At 48.0% G+C, this 18,470-nt stretch overlaps 1 protein-coding gene across 1 annotated transcript; it reads right to left on the reverse strand.

Moving 5' to 3' along the window:
* Window positions 1-1,391: 1,391 nt before the first annotated feature.
* Window positions 1,392-17,228, reverse strand: SVOPL (SVOP like). Its single transcript, XM_050899434.1, has 14 exons — window positions 17,196-17,228; window positions 16,808-16,906; window positions 16,282-16,353; window positions 16,053-16,177; window positions 14,509-14,572; window positions 12,908-13,033; window positions 11,363-11,491; window positions 9,676-9,749; window positions 7,897-8,099; window positions 6,593-6,704; window positions 5,405-5,486; window positions 3,796-3,885; window positions 3,319-3,432; window positions 1,392-1,403 (listed from the first exon to the last, which is right to left on the reverse strand). Exons 2-14 carry the CDS (start codon window positions 16,892-16,894, stop codon window positions 1,392-1,394), a joined length of 1,290 nt encoding a protein of 429 aa, XP_050755391.1. The 5' UTR covers window positions 16,895-16,906; window positions 17,196-17,228.
* Between the last annotated feature and the right edge of the window lie 1,242 nt (window positions 17,229-18,470).

An 18,470-nucleotide genomic window follows, 5' to 3' on the forward strand; every position in this document is an offset into this window, starting at 1 on the left:
CATTGAAGAGACTAGATGCAAGTGCTGCTTGTGCCTCCCTGCTGTGTACATAGGCGTTCAGAAAAAGGCCTTTTTTTTGCCTCTCACCAAGTGAGATACTACCCACCTGCCTTTGTCGTAGAGTGGCACTGCACACTTAAATGTAGTGGACACTTCGAAAGAACACTCAGTTGTGTTTGCAGTAGGCCTTTGACATAGCTTTTAAAATGCCATGGTCATGTGGTTGATTTTTAAGCTGCCCAGAGTAACCATTTATTTTCCCTTTTTCCTTCTGTTTTGTTTTGCTTTGGGGTGGTTTTTTTGTTTGGTTGGTTGTTTTGGTTTTGGTTTTTTTGTGGAAAGTTGTTATTACCTGAGGAGAGTTGCTTGTAGTGAGAGTTTACCATCCCAGAGTAGCAGAAAAAAAGGAGGAGAGGTGAAGGAGCAGAACAGGACGGTGAGGGAGACCATTCTAATAAAACAGGTGTGATCAGTGCACACTGCAGTAGCACAGACTTAAGAAATAAGAGGCACTGCCATTGCAACATTTCAAGTCTGAAAGATCTAGCAATGCCTAGAAGTCCTAGATACCCTGTCACCCAGTTTAACAGTGCTTCCAGAGGAAGGTGGTGTGTGTTTCTCTGGACCGTGAGTTGCAAGCACAGATTTATTAGGAGGCTTAGTGCATTTAGAGGTGAAGTTAGACACCTATACAGCTTCACACTCAAGTTCTCCCAGTGGAAAATACCGGGGAGAGGAGCGTAGATGTACTCCTGCAGTCCAGTTACTTATCTGTCTGCTGTAAGCTGTTTGAAAATGTCTCTGTTTAAATAATCCACTGGAAGACTGACTCAACTTTCATTTTGTAGTCTTGAATGTCACCCTAAGAATCTTCAGAAATTGTCACTGCAGTGAGGTTTGAGATGTTAAATTTAACTACTTTAATGCAGATGGTATATGCACAAATAGTTGAGGAATGCTATTTTGTTTTTAAAGGAAAGTACTGTATTCTTTCAAGCTGCTATGGCCAAGACAGTATCTACTTTGTGTATTTTCCCCCCTTTGCCTCAATCCACTGAATGGTGGCTAGTGTTTGGTTTTTTGGGGTGGGTTTTTTTTTTTTTGTGTGTGTGTGGAATGTCACTACTAATAGCACTAGTAGTAAAGAGTCTTCATCTCACTTCACGGGACAGGTAGAAAGCATCTATTTATTGAATCATAAGAAAGGGAACGTCCTTGAGAAATTTGCCATTTGTCTATACAAATCATAGCTCTTACACTGTTCAGTTGCAATTTTTAATAATGGAAATGGTATGGAGAGGCAATCAACATCAAATGCAGCTCACAGGAAATGACAGATTCCAAAGGTTTATTTTTTCTTTCCTACCCAATCCAACATCAAACACTCGCTTTCATTTTACTTGCTAAAAAAGGGAAAGAAAAAAAAAACCATAGAATTAATAAAATGCACATGAAAACCAACAGAAATGGATACAGGGGAAAATAATATGCATTTGGATATGTCCAAAAGGTCTCGCCTCTGGTAGGCAATCCCCATGACTGCTTTGAGAGTGGACTGATGCTGTCCTAACAAACTGAAACAAGAGTAGATACACTTTTTAAATGTCTTTGTCTAGATTTCACAAGAAGTTACTTACATATTTTTTGTTTAGTTGGTTCATTTAAACCTAGTTTTAAGGAACACATCTATTGCCTGGAGCCTTAGGACTAGATATTGCCATGTTAAAAGAGCTTTTACATCATGTATTTAAATTCTTGTATGGATTGGATGACTGTGAAGCCCTTGGACAATATGTTCAACAGTCGTGATTCAGCAATCCCTGAATGACTACATACACAAATGTAATCTCTGAAATGACCACAAGATAAGAGTTAGCAAGTTGAATTTAAGATGTAATGGTAGCTTCTCTGAGGACACAACTAGTTCTGCAGATTTTTATTTTTCCGTCCTTTGGACTTGTGCATGTAAAGGCCAGCAGCTGGAGCTTATAACTCGTTTGTAGCAAGGAGGATAATAATGCTATTAAGTCCCCAGGAAAAGGGGGGATCCCATTAAGGAATCATTACACTCCCATTTATCTCGACCACTGTTAGCCAAAGTTAATCCAACTGTAGCTGAATCAAAGTTTTCCTTTTAGCTCCAACACAGTTTTAATGAAGTGTTTTGCTTAGTAATTATTGTAAATCCAACCATTTGAAGGCCTAAGTGGCGCTCTGGCCTCTGTGTGTGGGGTTGAATTTCACCCACTTTGTCCACTTCCTTACTTAAACTTTGATTATTTTTTTTCCCCAGTCTTTTACAAAATATGTAGATATTTTAAATGGCATAAAAACATAAAAGACAAGCATTTGTAAAAGACAACCATTTAAAGAAGCAGGCCATGATTAATATGTTGCTTTTCTGAAAACCCTAAGGTTAAGTGTCCCATGCACCTTAGGGAAACCTTAGAAGATGTGACCCAGTGAAGTTGTGTTAAGTGTGTGTGTGTGTATATATGTAATATGTGTGTGTTTGTATATATGGGTTTTTTAAAGTCTGGTTCTGAAGCCCACATAAAACAGTTTGATCAAACATCTGTCTTGCTCTAGGCTGCTAAAGAATGTGCATTATATAGCCCATGGTCTTCTGGTTTATACAAGTAAGACTGCAGAGTAACATGCAGTGTGATGTGGACATGCTGCATGCATGGCGTGAAAATTTCCATGCTGGTGTAGCTGAATTGACTAGACTCACAACTGCTCGCACCTCCTGTGATTAAACTACTGCGACTTGTGCATGGGAGGCTGTCTGAATTTAGATTTTCCCCCTTAATCTTTGTGCTTAGTGTTTTGGCCGATTGCTTTATGGGAAACACTAGCCACAAGGGCTTAGCTAACGGACTGATGCAGTTGGGGCTTTTGACTTGAATTTGATGAAGAAATGGCTTTAGTAGTTTAAGGTATTACTTAAATCTGCTGTCCTCTCTCCCTACAGCACAGGCGGAACAGGATATGTGCCTGCGAAGCAGCAACTTCAAGTCAGGACTGGAGATACTAGCAAAGAGGGGCTTGCAGTAGCTGAAGCTAACACACTGGCATGAGGGAGCTGGGGTTAGGGCAGGCCTTCTGGTTGGCTCTTTTATGAGAAATGAGCTTTAGGCAACTGGGGTGACAGTGCTTTAAGCTGCTGCAACAGCATGTTCCTGTGCTTGCCTGTCGGGCCTTATTTTGGCTTCTGAACCCTCAGGAGAGTTCGGTTTGGATTCTGGCTGAATCATAATCTACTCGTTTCTAAACAGCATTTAGATACACAGGAGCTCCTGGAGCGGTAATACAAACCTGCAGTGCCCTGCCCTTGGTCTCGATGGGCAGTGTGAACGCAGAGATTGCACACACGACGCACACAGATGAGAAAAGACACAGGGCCCCAATGAACGAAGCACTCATAAGGACCTGCAGGTAAATGAACAGTTCAAACATCAGCTCAGGGGCAGTTAATTAGTAATTAAAGAGTGGACAATGGGTCACAAACACCTGAGAGTGTCAACAGTAGAAAACAATGTCTTCTGAATCTAAGAGCTTTCAGAAAGCAACGAATACGAGCAAGCTAGGCTCTGGGAAGAGATTTTTGTAGATCTGCATCTGGCAAAGACCACATAAGTACTCTGTATAAACATCAGATAAAGAACTAATGAGTTGGGGGGAGGGAATTGAATATATAATTTTTTTTTCTTTTTTTTTTGTGAACTTCAGAGGCATCTCTTTGATAGCAATGATTGGCACAATGTTTACCAACATTATCAAGTGTGCTCTTACTTGTGATATAAATGGGGCCACCATAGCTCCAACACGGCACAATGACCCACTTGTTCCCATCCCCAGGGCTCGCATTGTGGTGGGATAAACCTAAAGCAGGCCAGAAAGAAATCAGATTAGCGCAATAACGATCTATGATATGTGTCCTTATCCCCCCCCCCCCCAAATTTTTTTCAGAGAGACACATTACATTATCAAGGGCAGCTAGTAGGATAAGATATGAAAAGAAAGAAAGGTTCCTTTGGGTCTTTCTTGTGCCATTACAAATCTGCCAATTTTTGCCCCAATTAAAGTTTTAGGGTAGGTCAATCAAAGCTGGATGTGAGTCCCCTGCTGTTTGCTCCCTGCTGCCCCTGCCCCCTTCTCCCAGCTGTGCTGGGTAGCTCATATCAAAGTCACAGAGGATAGGCTGGGTGCTAAAGGAAGAATTCAATTTATATTGCCAGGCCCTGTATCTGGAAAGCAGGAAGAAAGGATATTGTCTGCAGCCTTCAAGACTGCCTATTTATTTGTATCAACAGCACTTTTGTGTAGGAGGAAAAAGAAAAACAGATCCCAGTAAGAAACCTCCAGGCTTAGAAGACTGTGCTTTGTGTATTTTCTTTTTCACATCTCCCAAACACCTGTGCCAATACAACACTTAAGCATGTGTTTTCCTTAACTTTAGTTAAGTCCTGTTAGTCGATTTTTAGCAAGTATACTCATGTAAGCCTTTGTTTAAATACTTTACTGGGCCAAGCCAACAGAGGTAAGGTAATTCAAGAAGAGTCCAGGCATGTGGCTGGAAAGGGGATTTCCAAGTTTGGTTTTGGTCATTGATTAAATTGTGAGTAGTATTGGTTTATGATATGGCCGTTACAGCAATGGTCTTTACATAACAGCATCTGATTCAGGACTATGAAAACGTTGGTATTTATTCAAGCCTGGTGCATGCTTAAATAATACAGTGTACTATTAAAAGAAGTATCAGGCCAACACAGGGAGCTACTTCTGTTTGCTTTTTATCACTTTACTCAATCTGCAAGGCAATACATTTAACTTCATACAATTGTTTAAAAAAGAACAACAAAAAACCCTAACAATGCATACTTAACTCACAGAACTCAATGCTCTAAAGTTGTATGAAGGGCAAGCTCTCTGAAGGATTAAAACTATTTGCAGACAGAACACAGTAATTTCCATTAAGTGAAAAAAATCATTTATATAACCTCATATACTACCTCATACTACTACATCAGTCCCTTAAGTGCTGGAAAAGGTTCCTTTCAGGACTAGCCTATTTTCTAACTTTGCAGGTGGTGAGGGGAAAGATTGTGGGTTTTGGAAGATGGTAGTACACATCATCCTCAAAAATAATGTTCTGTAGTAGCTGACCAACAGCTGGCTCAGTAGGGCATTCCTTTTCTGTCTGCTCTCATCATATCCAACGAGTTACGTGATTTCTTCTCTGATCTCGCATACAAAAACAGTGTGGCAAGGAAGCCAGAGACACTTAGTTCAAGAAAGATGACTCTAACTAACTAGTCAATAAATATGGCAGCATTGCTGGGTATAAGCAAATGGGTTTTCATGCCCCAGAGCAGCTTAACGTACTTTCAGAAGGACCCACCTCTGCTGTGTAAATGTAGATAGTGTTGAAGTTTGCCGAAACCAAGGCACGCAGCATGAAGAGAAACCCAGTCAGGCCTGTGCTAGAAAGAAAGCCGTGTGGAGCAAAGTTAGTGTCACTGAACAGTGATCATCAGAGACACAGCCTAATATATTCACTGTGCTAAGGCTTTTACAAGGGAAAAGCATAAGGAAAAGGTGGTTGTTGACAAGTGTAATCTTTTAGTGCATTGGCAAGGCATGTTTGGTAATGAGCTACTGCATGTTAGGTTTCCTTTAGGCCAGTGTTAGAAGCTGGAGGGAATGATCTGAACAGGACCGTAGTGGCTCAGCTGGTGCCTTCAGCGTTACAGTCAAGTCTGACTTCCAGCCTAGCCCTCACTTTCCGTTCCTCTATAAAACTGAGGCAAGCAAATATGATGGCCAGGCTCAGTTTTCAGGGAAAACTGAAAATAATAATAGCAGTACAGAGGCCAATGCCTTCCTGAATGATTGTAAGCTTCCTGACAGGGGCTTATTTAGCTTAACGCGTATTTGCATCCTCCCACTCCAGCTCCCAAGTATTTCAGCCTCCGGGGCCAGTGGCCCTCAGGGCAGGCAGCAGGGGTGTACTCTGCTGGCGAGCAGCCGTCAGGCTACTGGACAGTTTAAAGGAAACTTCAACTTGAAGCCATCCTGATTTTCAGTAACCATTAAGCTCTGCCAGCTTGAGAGGGATGTGTCTTACACATCCTCACAAATCAACCTGATAATTACAGCACTCATGGCAGCCTTTCTCTTGATGCCTTGAGCTCCTCTTCAAGTGTCTGACTTTACAAGTTAGAGGGGACATACATAGCATTGCCAAAAAAGAAAGAAAGGGAAAAAAAGCAGATGAAAAATATGACTTCTTTCTGGTGGAGATTGTTCACGTAATTTTTAATTTTCTAGACTGTGCTAGAAAGCAGCTTGTTGTATGCTTAGGAGAAGCCATGTGGTCTCAGTAATACAAGTGGGCGCCTCTGCACACCGCTGCACCACAGTATCTCCCGCTGCAGCTTTCCCAGGAAGAAGAGGGAGCCAGTCAGAGGGTTTTTCAGATGTACAAGAATTACTAGCCTGACTGGTGACCTGAGACTACCATAGGTACTGCCCTCTGCCCTCAGCATTGCACACCCCTCAACAAGACCCACGTGCTGATCCAGGCTACCTCGAGGTGCAGATATTAAGGAGAAGAAAGAACAGGGCCGTACATCCCATAGTGATACAGAGGCTCAGTCGTCTTCCGAGGAAATTGATGCTGAGAATGTTCAAAGGATTTACTGGAGATAAAAAGGAAAACTTAAAATGTTAGATGACCTAACTGCAACGATTGTCTGGCTTGATAGACCTTACGCAGTGTGCCTCAGAAATACCTCTCTGCATCCCTAGCGCCTACCAAATGCTCTATAAAATGCACAAACCCTCTTCCTGTACCCAGACCCTGTAATTTGCCCCCGTGACCCTTTTTTGTTTGTCCTTCCCCTCAGAGGATGGAGCCTGTCCTTCTCTGAAATTGCCCTGCTGTATGAAGGCAGGACACCAATGCCTGTCCTCAGCCATGCAAGGAAGGTACCTGCTGGGTGAGCACCACAGGCCTGGGTGGTTTTGCTCCCTCTGGCCACAGCCCAGCTAAACACCGGGGCCCAGAGTGTGCCCTGTTGAGTCCCCCATGAGCCGGGAGCCAAGCAGGCACCTGAGTGCATCACTGGACTGGTCCCAGCCTGGCTGCACCTGCAGGGTCGAACACCTGGTCGCTTTGTAGCTCAGTTGCTGAGACATGAAGCAGGCAAAACGTTCACCTCCCAGGAGTGTTGCAATACTAGACCCACACACAGTGCCAAGTTCTTTCAAGGGTGCCATGTGGGTGCCTTTGGGCTGTCCTGCCATCCCCCAGTGCTCCCAGGCAGGCTACACCAGGAAGCATTTTGGTTTGCTGTGGATTTCCTAGGCACTTAGCTGTCCTTTACTGCAGCACTCAGCACAGGACTTGCTCCTGAGGCCACCATCTCTTGGAACGTAGGGCACTTGTGTGATGCATTCAATTACATCAATCTGACTATTTGCAATGCTTGCTTATTTATGACTTTCCAAAAACTACACGTCTGGGAATTTGGGAAGCCAGGCTCAGTTCTGGTAAGTTAGGAGCAATTTCCCCTGGAGTTTAACCGAGGCTGTCAGTACATACTAACTGCAAAGGAGGTCTTTGGCTCTGCTGTTGGAAGGACCCGTGCTGTCATCAGAAGCTGAATTATTCACCTGGGGAGCAATGCCCTCCCTTGCCCCTTGCCACCAGCTCATGGCCTGTGTCCCAGACCTTCACTTGAAGAGCCTGTGCCTCGCAGTTGCCAGCAATGCTGAGGACATTTCGGCCCCTGGCACATCACTAAGTGCATGCACAGCTAAAAGCTTTGCATTGAGTATTGGCTGGCTGTAAGAAGGGAATGGCAGGGTAGGGAGGGGAGAAGAGGTTACGTGCGATCTCTCCGACTGTGCTGATGATCATGGACTGGTAGGCAGCAGGCCCAAACAAGCGGCAGTGGCAGGGGCTGTGGCTCTCCTCGGAGTCATCGCCAGAGTCCTGCACTGGTGGTGCCGCGGAGCCACAGACGAGGTCCCGCTCCAGTAACTCAGCACTGGCCAAGATGACACCATAATAAGCAAAAGCTATGCCAAGCCTGTGGGGGGAAATGCTCCAGTGAGTGGCAGCAATGACAGGGAAGGTGAGGAAACTGAAACACAGCAGGTTTTGGGTGCTCTGGGACCTCAGCTGCATGCACCAGCTCTGTGTGATGGAGACCCTTAGACTGAGCCTAGCAGTGACCTGGTGGTTACCCAGGTCCTGGTCACTGGTCACCCCACCCACGGCACACTGCTACCACCTATGTCCATGCACCACTCTTCCTCAAGGGACCCCCACCCCAGTTTGTCTTTTTGCTTGCCCCTTAGTGCTGTTTCTTGCTCTGCAGCAGGTGACCTGCTGCAGTCATGCTGGGGAGAGCGTGTCCCTTTGGTCCCTTTCCTCACACAGGGCTGTAAGTGAAGACATTTCCAAACCACCCCTTGCCAGGGGACCAGGGCATCTCAACATCAAGCCCTGATGCTTGCAGCTCACATGAAGCAACTGTTCAGGTTTGTTTTTTTTTTTTTAGTCCTTATCCTTTCTGCCCAGGGATTTTCAAAAAGAGTTTTCATTAACTGCCTGGAGAGGCTCACATCGCACCCTGGCTGGCTGTCAAGAACACAGCATTGGTAATGGCAGCCTGACTGTGTCATTATCAAGTAATTCAGTTTATGCCTAATCATAAGCAGGCTGAGAAGTAATTTTCACTTTTTTATCCCCCTGGCAGTTTCAGAAACGAGCAGCAGAATCTGGGCTAGGAAACGAGCTGCCTGGGGAGGCAGGGGATGCTTGGGGCATGGGGGGGGCAAGGCGGGAATGCAAACCCAAGAACACGCCAGTGACTCCTGGGAGGACTAGGAGAGAAAAGAGAGTTAAAAAAACAAAAAGAAAGATATTTCATAAGACTTCTTATACAAGTTAAGGGGAAAAAAAATATAAAAATTTCAAGGCCTGACTTAGCAACATTTTGGGTCAATGACTTCCCACAGCCACATTATTTATAAATTTCCATTCCAGACAGCAAAGTCAATGAAACATATATTACCCTTGCATACAGCTACCGGGGACATTGCATATGAAACACGTCTCTCTTCAATCTTAATTTTCTCCGGCCAGTGGCACTGGTAACTGTTAATGAATTTCTGTTGGAGCCCTATTTCACTGATACATTGGCTGGCCTGCAAAGGTGGGGCAAGTCTCCTCCTCTTGGGAAGAACAAGTTTACAGCAAGAAGGGAAGCGGAGCCACGGGCACATCGCTGGTGCACGCTGCAGGCAGGCATGGGCTTTCTCCTGTGGCTCTCACCTGGCTTCCACCCCACCTCCCCTGAGCCGCCCTGTCCTGAGGAAGGACTCATGGCAGCCTGCACCATCCTGGATGTCCAACCTTTTTCTGCCTCTGTTAATACCGACTGACACAGGGTGTCTGAGGCATGGTATGAGATCAGGACAAGCCTGTGGTGACCCATGCCCACATACTGCCCCTCCAGCTGCCAAGGATCTGCAGCCACCTCCTGAGGCAGAAGTGGTGCCTTGTAATGGCAGAGTCAACGGGAGACTTCTGCTCCCTGCACACATTCAACTGAGAGAATGAGCTGATAGGCAAGAGAAAAAAAAAACAACTTTTTTTACCATATGATCCATATCTGCAAAGTGGTTCTGAGGTATTTGGGGTGGATGAGGTCCTTGAATCTTCCTCTCCTTTCCTGCAAATCATTTGATAGAAATAGAAGTTTTTAAAAAGGCATCTTTTATAGGGGGTGAGTGTTCTGCAGCAGCAGCTGGCACCCCAGGCCCCCCTGCCCTCGCCCCAGGCTGCCGATGACACAGACAGACTGATGGTGCAACACAGCACCCCATCAGCCCTCTGGAGAGGAAAACCCCTCTTCCCAAAGGATGCCCACAGGAGGATGCGCTGCAAATGATGGAGGGGAGGAGAAGAGAATACCCTGAGCACTCCCAACCCTCACAGAACCTCCCCCAGCTCCCAGCAGTCTGGCCCCAGCATGACCATCATGGTGCCAGAGGGGGGGCCTAGTTGCTGCTGGGGGCCCAGCACTCCCGGGGCTGCTGGCAGCTGCCGTTGCCCCACGTGCAGTGGAGAGGGGCCCAGCGTCCGCTGCTCTGCCTGTGGAGCAAGTTTGTGACCACATATGTCTTGCCGGGAGGCCTGAAATACCAGTGAGCAGAAAGACAGACAGGCACTGGGGGGCCCTGCCTGCCCTGCTGCTCCCCAAGAGCCAGCAGCTGCCCCAGCATCCCACCACCGAGGGGAGATGAGTCCACAGGAACGGTTTGGGTTGCCTTTATTTTTATTTTCCTCATCATTGGTTAAGCCTGAGATGGTGCACAACTAACAAAAACCCTTCCCACAGCCAATGCGGGTCCATTACATAAATTCAATTAAACTACAGGGAAGCTTTAATCCTAATTAATTCCAATACAATAGCACCATCTTGCATGAATTGCTAAGGACAATGCTTGGTGCCTGTGGGATTGAATAAGCACTAAAGAGGTCCAGGAAAGGGACTTAAAAGAGCTGGATAATAATTTTGAGGCCCTGGACAATAGATTTATCCAGTCTTCCTCTCTTGGGGGTCAAAGGAGCCACCTGAATAAGTCCTCCCACCCTGCAGTCAGCAGTGTCTGGACTGGGGGTAATGGGGAGCAGCCTGGGGGGGCCCTGGCCCCTAGCTCCTCTCCGGCCCTGCCTGCAACACCCACACATACTTTTGGGCATTTCAGTCCAGTAATGATCAACTCCTGAGCTGCTCAGCTGCTTACAGGGGGAAATGGTAGTAGATGTGAAATGGCCTCTTCTGCTTTGACCCTCTTCTGCTGGTCCGTGGCTCCACACTCAGGGACCTGGGGTGCTGGGACCCAGCGGACAAGTCCAGCCAAGGGCTGGGAGAAGCCTCTGGGAGTGGTGGGACCCAGAGGGGCAGCTCCCAGGTCTCACAGCACAGGGGACATCCCTGGGGGATGGATGGGCAATAAGGAAGAACGTGCTCTGCCGGGAGTCCTTTTTGTGGTAAAGGAAGCAAATCTCTTCTCAGCACAATATTTTTCTGAGCAAACACAAAGAATGCGAAAAAAAGCAGAGAACAGTTCCATTTTGAGGGCCAAGATTACTGTCTCTCCAAAAGAAAAATAACATCTTCATCGTCGCATTCAATAGTTTTTTGGAAGGAAACCAGGTGAGGAGGGGGAGAGAGGCAGAGCAAGACATGCTTGGTGGTCCTGCTCCCTCTCCGAACCCCAGATGCCAGCAGCCCTGCCTGGGACAGAGGGGCCAGGCAGTGCCATGGGCACAGCTTACCTTGGCGGGCTCCCTCAGCACCCCCTCGGGCATCGCTGCCCCGTTCATCTTGGCTATCCTCCGCAGCGTGGCCAGGGCAGCAGCCACGTTTCCCGTGGAGATGTTGTACCGTGCTGACTCTGGGATGAACTGAAAGCGGAGCAGTGTCAGAAAGCCTTTCTGCACCTCTCTGTCCACGCAACCCTACTCACAGCTTCCCGTCATGCCCAGGAGCCCAGCCAGGTTAGCACAGGGCCCTGCCTGAGCAGCCTTTTGCCTGTTTTCCTCCCTAGCCATGCCCTGGGGCACCCCTGTGTGTCCCAGCTCCCCATACCCCATGTTCCACCTTGCCCAACAAACCCATTTCTTGGTCCAGCTGACAGGGGTCTGCTACTGAGCTGTCTGTGGCAAGCACTCGTGAGAGGTGGAAGCCAAAGACAAAGGTTTGACAAAAACAACCCTTAATTAATTGAAATTCTAAAACGGGATGAGGCACGTGTCACTTACTTAAGCAAAAGTCTCGGAATACTCAACAAAGCCATTAAAAAAAAGAAAGACATAGATGAAATTTAGGAACAAACGCACTCATCACTAGCATTTGCAACATTCACCCACACCTGGTGCTCTTTCCAAAATAAAATACCTTTTTATTAAATGATGACTCTATTAAATTAGAAACAATTACATCTGTATCACTGACATATGAATTAAAGACTCCTTTTTTAAAGGTATGGATGCTGACTGTGTCTTTTTTTCTTCTGGACTAAAAACTTTTGCTACCCATTTTTTTCTGGCAAAAATAATCAGGGAAACCAAATGTCTAAATTAGTTACATGAGTGGACATTCGCAGCGACCTTGCATTTGACTGCCCAGGTAGCACCCCAGATGATTGATAGAATTGTACATTTGTTCAGCTGCAGAAAGGGCTTTCACATCTGCATGGCTTGCACTGGCCACAGCTTAGCACTGCAGTGCCCACGAGCACTGTAAGTAGGGATTTTCCAAATCACTCCCCACAAATAAGATGGTCCTCATGTCCAAGGCTGATATTTCTGAAGCATGAGTAAACCTGGGGAGGCCACGGTTGACCCTGACACTCATTTGCTCTGTGAACACTTTACTGAGGCTTCTTTCCTCAGCCCTAGCAAATGTAAAGACTGAAGAGGGTGCGCTGTGGCCAGCACTAGACTGAAGATATTACTTGTGATTTTTTGCATACCCTTCCTAGCCTGTCTTCCTCTTGATGCCTGGCCCATCACCATGGTCCCTGGGTACCTCTGGCAGCCTGGACACTGGAGCCTGGGGTGCTGGAGGGCTACAGCAGGGCAGCAAAGCAAAGCCAAGCCATCTCCTGCAGGGTGACATCTCCTCAGCAGCTGGTCTGCATCCCCCCCAGGCCATCAGGACCTTCCCAAGCCCCCTGGGTGAGAGGGCTGCTGTGGTGAAAGGAGGACACAAGGACAGCCCCAGGCTTGTGGGAGGTGGAGGGCGATACCTCTTGGTGCCTGGGGAGGTGCCAGGTCAGTGGTGGTGTGGTGGGGAGTGGGGAGAGGAGCTCTTCCTACCTTGAACACCAGGATGAGAAGGATGCCGGGGATGGAGGCAGTTCTGATCAGCCACCGCCAGCCAATGGTTGGGTTCACCACCGATGCCAGGCCAATGATCAACAAGGATCCTGCCAACCAAAACACCTTTCCAAGGGAAAGGAAGAGGTTAAAACATGAACACGTGGCAACAATTTGTTTATTTTCTTCCCTTCTGGTCTTGTTCCATGGATAGGTGGGGATCTGTGCTGGGGAGCGCTGCGGTTCAAACCGAGCCATCCCACAGCTGTCTGAGAAGCTGAGCTTGGGTTGAAGGAAAGCAGGAAAGAAAGACAAGGATTTGGGGAGGGATGGCTGAAGATAGTCTTAATTAGCTCCAGATGAAAACAGATAACTTGCTGTGGCTACCATTGTACTTAAAGCCACTTCTTTTGTCCTTCCAGTTGCTTCTCTGCTAATGCTCATGCCCATGAATTTTCCTCTTGTCTAGATCTCTGCAGGGAAGCAGCATATTTACAAGCACCGAAGGCAAAAACGGGCCAGATTTCCACTGCTGGAAGTTGGTAGGTCTCCAGTAGACTCAATGCCAAGTTATACCAATGGAGAATCTGGCCCTCGATCTGCAAGTACATTCCTCCCTGAAGTTCACTTGTTGCCATTAGGAGATGCATCCCTTTCCAGGGGACCACCCAAGGGAGCTCAGCCAACACAAAACACAAACAAATACATAGAAGCCACAGCAAGTTCATGAGTAATCTGTGGGCAGAAATAACAAATTTCTGGGGAGAAATACAAGATTGTTCTTTTTTATAAACCTCTGTGTTTCTGATGACACTTTGGTAATGAAGCCCTGGGATCAAACAGGCAGTAATGAAAAGCAAATTATCCCTGCCACCAAGACCATATACAAACACTTTTGATTCAACAGTCAGATGAATTCGTGTGCTCTACGAGGCCTCTGCAGATCATTTGCACATGCAGCAAGTGCCCATTGCAGAAATCTGGAGTAAGCAACAACCCGTCACACTTGCTGTGGTCTTTGCCCAGCAAGCGGGCACAATCCTCCCAGCACGTCTCAGGCCGAATTTGGGACTATCATCTATGCTAGCCCTATCCTACGCAAAGCCCTGTGCTATCCCTGAACAGGGACAGGCGCAGATTAGGACCTCATCTGGGAATCACCTTATGAATAGATTGTTGCTAAATAAGTCCAAAGAGAGGAGGATGAGCCCAGGCCCGGAGGGGGCCAGTGGTGCTGCTAGCCCCAGGGCTTGCCGGAAAGCCATTGGCACTGGCCCCATTAGAGCAGGCAGCATGGTTATCGATAGGGCAACCAAGAGGCTGGGTGTCAGCGTCACTCAAAGTCTCTGTGCAATGTTTGGAGCATCCAATTGTTTGAGAAGATATTGCCTCTGTTCTGTAGGCACCTGCCTGTGTACATCTTTAATAACGCAGATGCCACGCGCCAGGGCACAGGAGGCAGCAGGCACTCGCTCGGACCCAGACAAGTGTGAGTATTCTGGGAGAAAGGCTGATGTGCTGGAGACCCGGCTTCCAAACAGCAGTGGGACAAATCTCCTGGGACTCAGAGCTAGAAGAAACAGTAACGTGCTCACTCTTACCTGAGATAAGGGCAACATGTATCCTCGGTATTTGGTGGGCAAAAATTCGGCTTTTATGATAAGCCTAGCGAAAAAGGGAAAAAAAAATGCAGAAATACAGCAACAATGAGAATTTCTATACTAATCAAGTAGCAGTTCAGCTCAGTCAGTGCTGGACGTTGCTGCCCGTAGACAGAATACCATCTCTTTTCTACCACTGAGCACCAGAGACGGGGGATCCCTGCCTAATATGCCTTCTACTCAGGCAGGCACCGAATGACATGCAAGGGAGATGCAAAGCATGAATCCTCTCCAGGCCACGGCTGTAGGATACAGGCAGGTAAACACTGCAGTCTGGGCACCAGGAAACCTGTGGGAAGGTCCTGTGGGGTGATTGAGGTGTCAGCACAGGCCCAGAGTATGTTTGCAGAAGTGGACAATTTTTAGTGAATCTTTTTTTCATTATATAAAGAAAACAGTCCATTCCACTTTTTATCAAATGGTTGGATAGTCCTTGGGGGAGGGCCTGGCACTGGCATCTCTCAAGCTCACAGGTGTGAATTGTGCTTCCTTGGCTGGAAAGAGAGAGAGGGGGGAGAAACCCACATTGGCTCTTTCTATCTCATCTCAGCTATTGAAGTGTCTTATAAAATGTGCAATTTCCCCTGCTCATTAGCAGCTTCTGTGGCCAGGGACTGGGGGCCCTCCTGCAAGGGAGGCAGGCCTGGGAGTTCAGCGGATGCACAAGTCGGGCGCACGGTGCCTTCTCCTCCCAACAGCACCCATCTCCCTCCCGTCCTTCGCTTCAGCAAAGGGCTCTTGGGTCAATGCGACCGGTTTTGGGCTTTCCTGTGTGGGCAACAACCAGGCTTCAAGGAACCATGGAAGATGCTGAAATGTTGCATTTGTTTCCCTGCGAGAGTTGACAGAAATAATATATTTTGCCAGGCTCCTAGTGAAGTTGTTGTTAATATTGTGAATTTCTCCTCTCCCCCTCCACGTCCCCCTTTCTGCCCCAACAGGGCAAAAAGTTTCATTTAAGTGGGAACATTTTACATCAGTTCAAGAAGAATTTGCTACTTAAGCAGAATTGTTGTGACTTTTTTACGAGGAAGCAGCCTTTGTTCATCTGTTACCTGTCTAATCGTTTTTATAATATATGTGCTTAATAATCCCTCTGTCACCGGCTTAACGTAAACCAGCTGCCCACTCTGTTCCAGGGCTGGGGAGTCTTTGGGAACTGCAATTTAGGTTGATCGACCGGGATTCAATGAAATTCCAGAGCAGCATTTTGTTTTAAGGCGCTTGCTCCCCTTTCCGCTTCCAGCCCCCATGGAGGCCCCTTCCCCGCCGTCTCCTCCAGGTCACAGTGCAGCCACGGCTTATCAGGCTCAGCACAAGGGAAACCGGACGCTCCGCCAGGGTCAGCCAAAACGAGCTGAAGGGCCTTTCTTGCTGTAAACCCGGGAACTCAGCCCCCTTAGGTCCGTGGGTGCCTCCGCTAACCTCCCCGTGAAGGCTGGCTTGCCACTGCCCGTGCCACGAGGCCTGAGGCACGGCCTTACCCTTGCGCGTGGCCCGACACGCCACCTCCTACCATAGCCCGCAGGAACAGGAACCAGATGTAGGATGGGGCAAACGAGGTCAGCAGGGAGAAATAGGCTGCCCAGAGGAATGAGAGCAGCAGAATCTGCAAAAGGGGAAAAATTAGGGTCATCAAACCGCGGCCTCAGCCGGGTGCACGGCTCCTGTGGGGCTCAGGAAAAGGACATGCAGCCCCCGGTGCCCACTTACCTTCCAGCGGCCATACCTGTCGGCCAGGAGCCCGAGTGCTACGCTGAAGACCATGTAGCCAAAAAACACCATCTAAGGGGAATTGAAACACAGCTGTGGAGGGCCCACTCCCGGCAGCACTGGGCAGCTCTGCTCTTTGAACTGTGGGGGAGCTGAATGCTTTCCGAGCAGCAGGATGAACTGCAGTGCTCAGAGCCATGAGCAAGGTGGCTTTCAGGGGTTGACTTCCTCCATGTAGTCACTCACTGCTTCAACCCTCAAAGCTGGGGGTTGGATGGCAACGACTTCAAAATAAGAATATAGAAGTGGGGGCTTGGTTTTGGCATTACAGCTCTGGGCATGGATGTGTGCTCATGCCAGCTCACTTTCTGGTTTTTGACAGTTGTGGTACTGTTCTTGTCCCTGAGAGGAGGCCCTACAAATTTATTTGGTCCACTGGGAAATGTACTTTACAAAGCCCATGGCGGTGCCACTGACAAGGACCACATGGTGGATAACCTGTGTGAGGGGAACACAAATCACTCACCGTTGTCACTAAGGCCACCTGCCAGTCTTGAAGCTGCCACTCACATCGGATGAGAGGGGACACAACAGCTATCAGCATGATCTCCATGGCTTCAGCCACCTTCGGGAACGAGTGTGCACATTAGCAAGAAGGGAAGCCACAAGGAGCCCACAGGGGAAAGTCCCTCAGTCCTACCAAGCCTACAGCCATGGCAGTCCCATTATGTCAAAACAGCCCTGTGAAGCCACGGTGCCTCCATAGCAGTCTGAGCCCTGTGCCCTATCTGGAAGAAGCGAGCACTTGGAAACGTAGAGAAGGGGAGAAAGGTGCACCTAGAAAGCAGGTATCTAGGCACACTGTGTATCTAGGAAGGCTGGAAAGACTCATCCTTTGCAGAGGAGATTCTTACCCAGCTGTGCTAGTGGAAGGTCTTCAACTATCTCTGGAAACCAAGCTGCTTGGTTAGGTATCCTGCTGTGAATTTAGGCATCTAACACAAAGATGACCTCTTAAAACTGTTTTTGATTAAAAACTTCATTGCTCCATTGGCTGTTTGCCCCAGCAGCTGGCTTCAGTTAAGAAATGAGCCTATCGTTTACACATGGCTAGAGGCTTTTATACCTCAGCTGCAGCGATCCTCATGGATATGTCCCCATCCCATCTTTACCCCAGCCTGGCCTCAGGCTTTTGCCCCAGTTCCCGTACCAGATACACCATTAACACAAGATCCTGCCAGTTAGGAATTTTTTCAGGTAGCCAAGGGTGAGAGGAGGGTAGCCCTCCCATGCCAGATATTGCACAGCTGGGATGGCATGAAAAATGCAGTTGGGAGGCTGAACCTAACCCTCAGGCATGATTGAAGACGTGCCCCATCAGTGCTGTCTGGTGGGACGGTGCTCCAGGGCAGGGGCCAGGCCAGGATGCTCTGGGCCAACCTGCTCGGCTTTGCCCCGAAATAGGTCTGATATCAGCTGTGGCCAATATTGATTTTGGCCAAGGATGACAACAGCAGAAATTGTGCTTGAGAAGGTATGTGTGAAAAAAATGGGCTGCAATATGTGCCCATGGTGCTTATGGTTGTTATTGCACAGTAATAAGGAAAATGAGGAACGTTTTTTCAGGCCAGTGCAGATGGCTGCAGACACCTACCCCAGTGCTGCCCATGATCAGGAAAAGCACGATGTGGAACCTCCCAAACCCAATGGTTTCCACAGCTTCTTCCACTGTAAATGTTTTCTGCCCTGAACACCAAAGGGAAAGAAAGACAGAGACAAAAAAACACGTCAGCATAGAATTGTACCTCCTCTTTATGAAATGTCCACATTTTTCATGCTACTGTGGGACCACACCAGGAAAAAGGCTGGAAACATCTACCAGTTGTGTGTCCACTGACCAGCCACTGGGCACACTGGTGGTTGGGCGTGTCAGGGGCTTGCTGAAACAGCAGCCAGTGGGGAAGAGGGCAGGCTGGGCATGGGGGAAGGACAGCCTTGTACCGAGTTACCCCAGCGGCTTCAGAAACCCATGGTTGGGACGGTGTCTGGGCAACGTTCTGCTCTCTTCCCTTGCCCAAACTGCCGTGAGGCTCAGCCTCTCTGCACCCCTGGGGTACGGGCCCGCTCCCAGCATGGGCAGTGTGAGCTGGGGACTGCCCCAGGTCCATGCCCTGCAAGATGAGCACAAC

This window comes from Gymnogyps californianus, chromosome 1 (genome assembly GCF_018139145.2).
Source record: "Gymnogyps californianus isolate 813 chromosome 1, ASM1813914v2, whole genome shotgun sequence".
In the NCBI taxonomy this organism is placed as follows: Eukaryota; Metazoa; Chordata; class Aves; order Accipitriformes; family Cathartidae; genus Gymnogyps; species Gymnogyps californianus.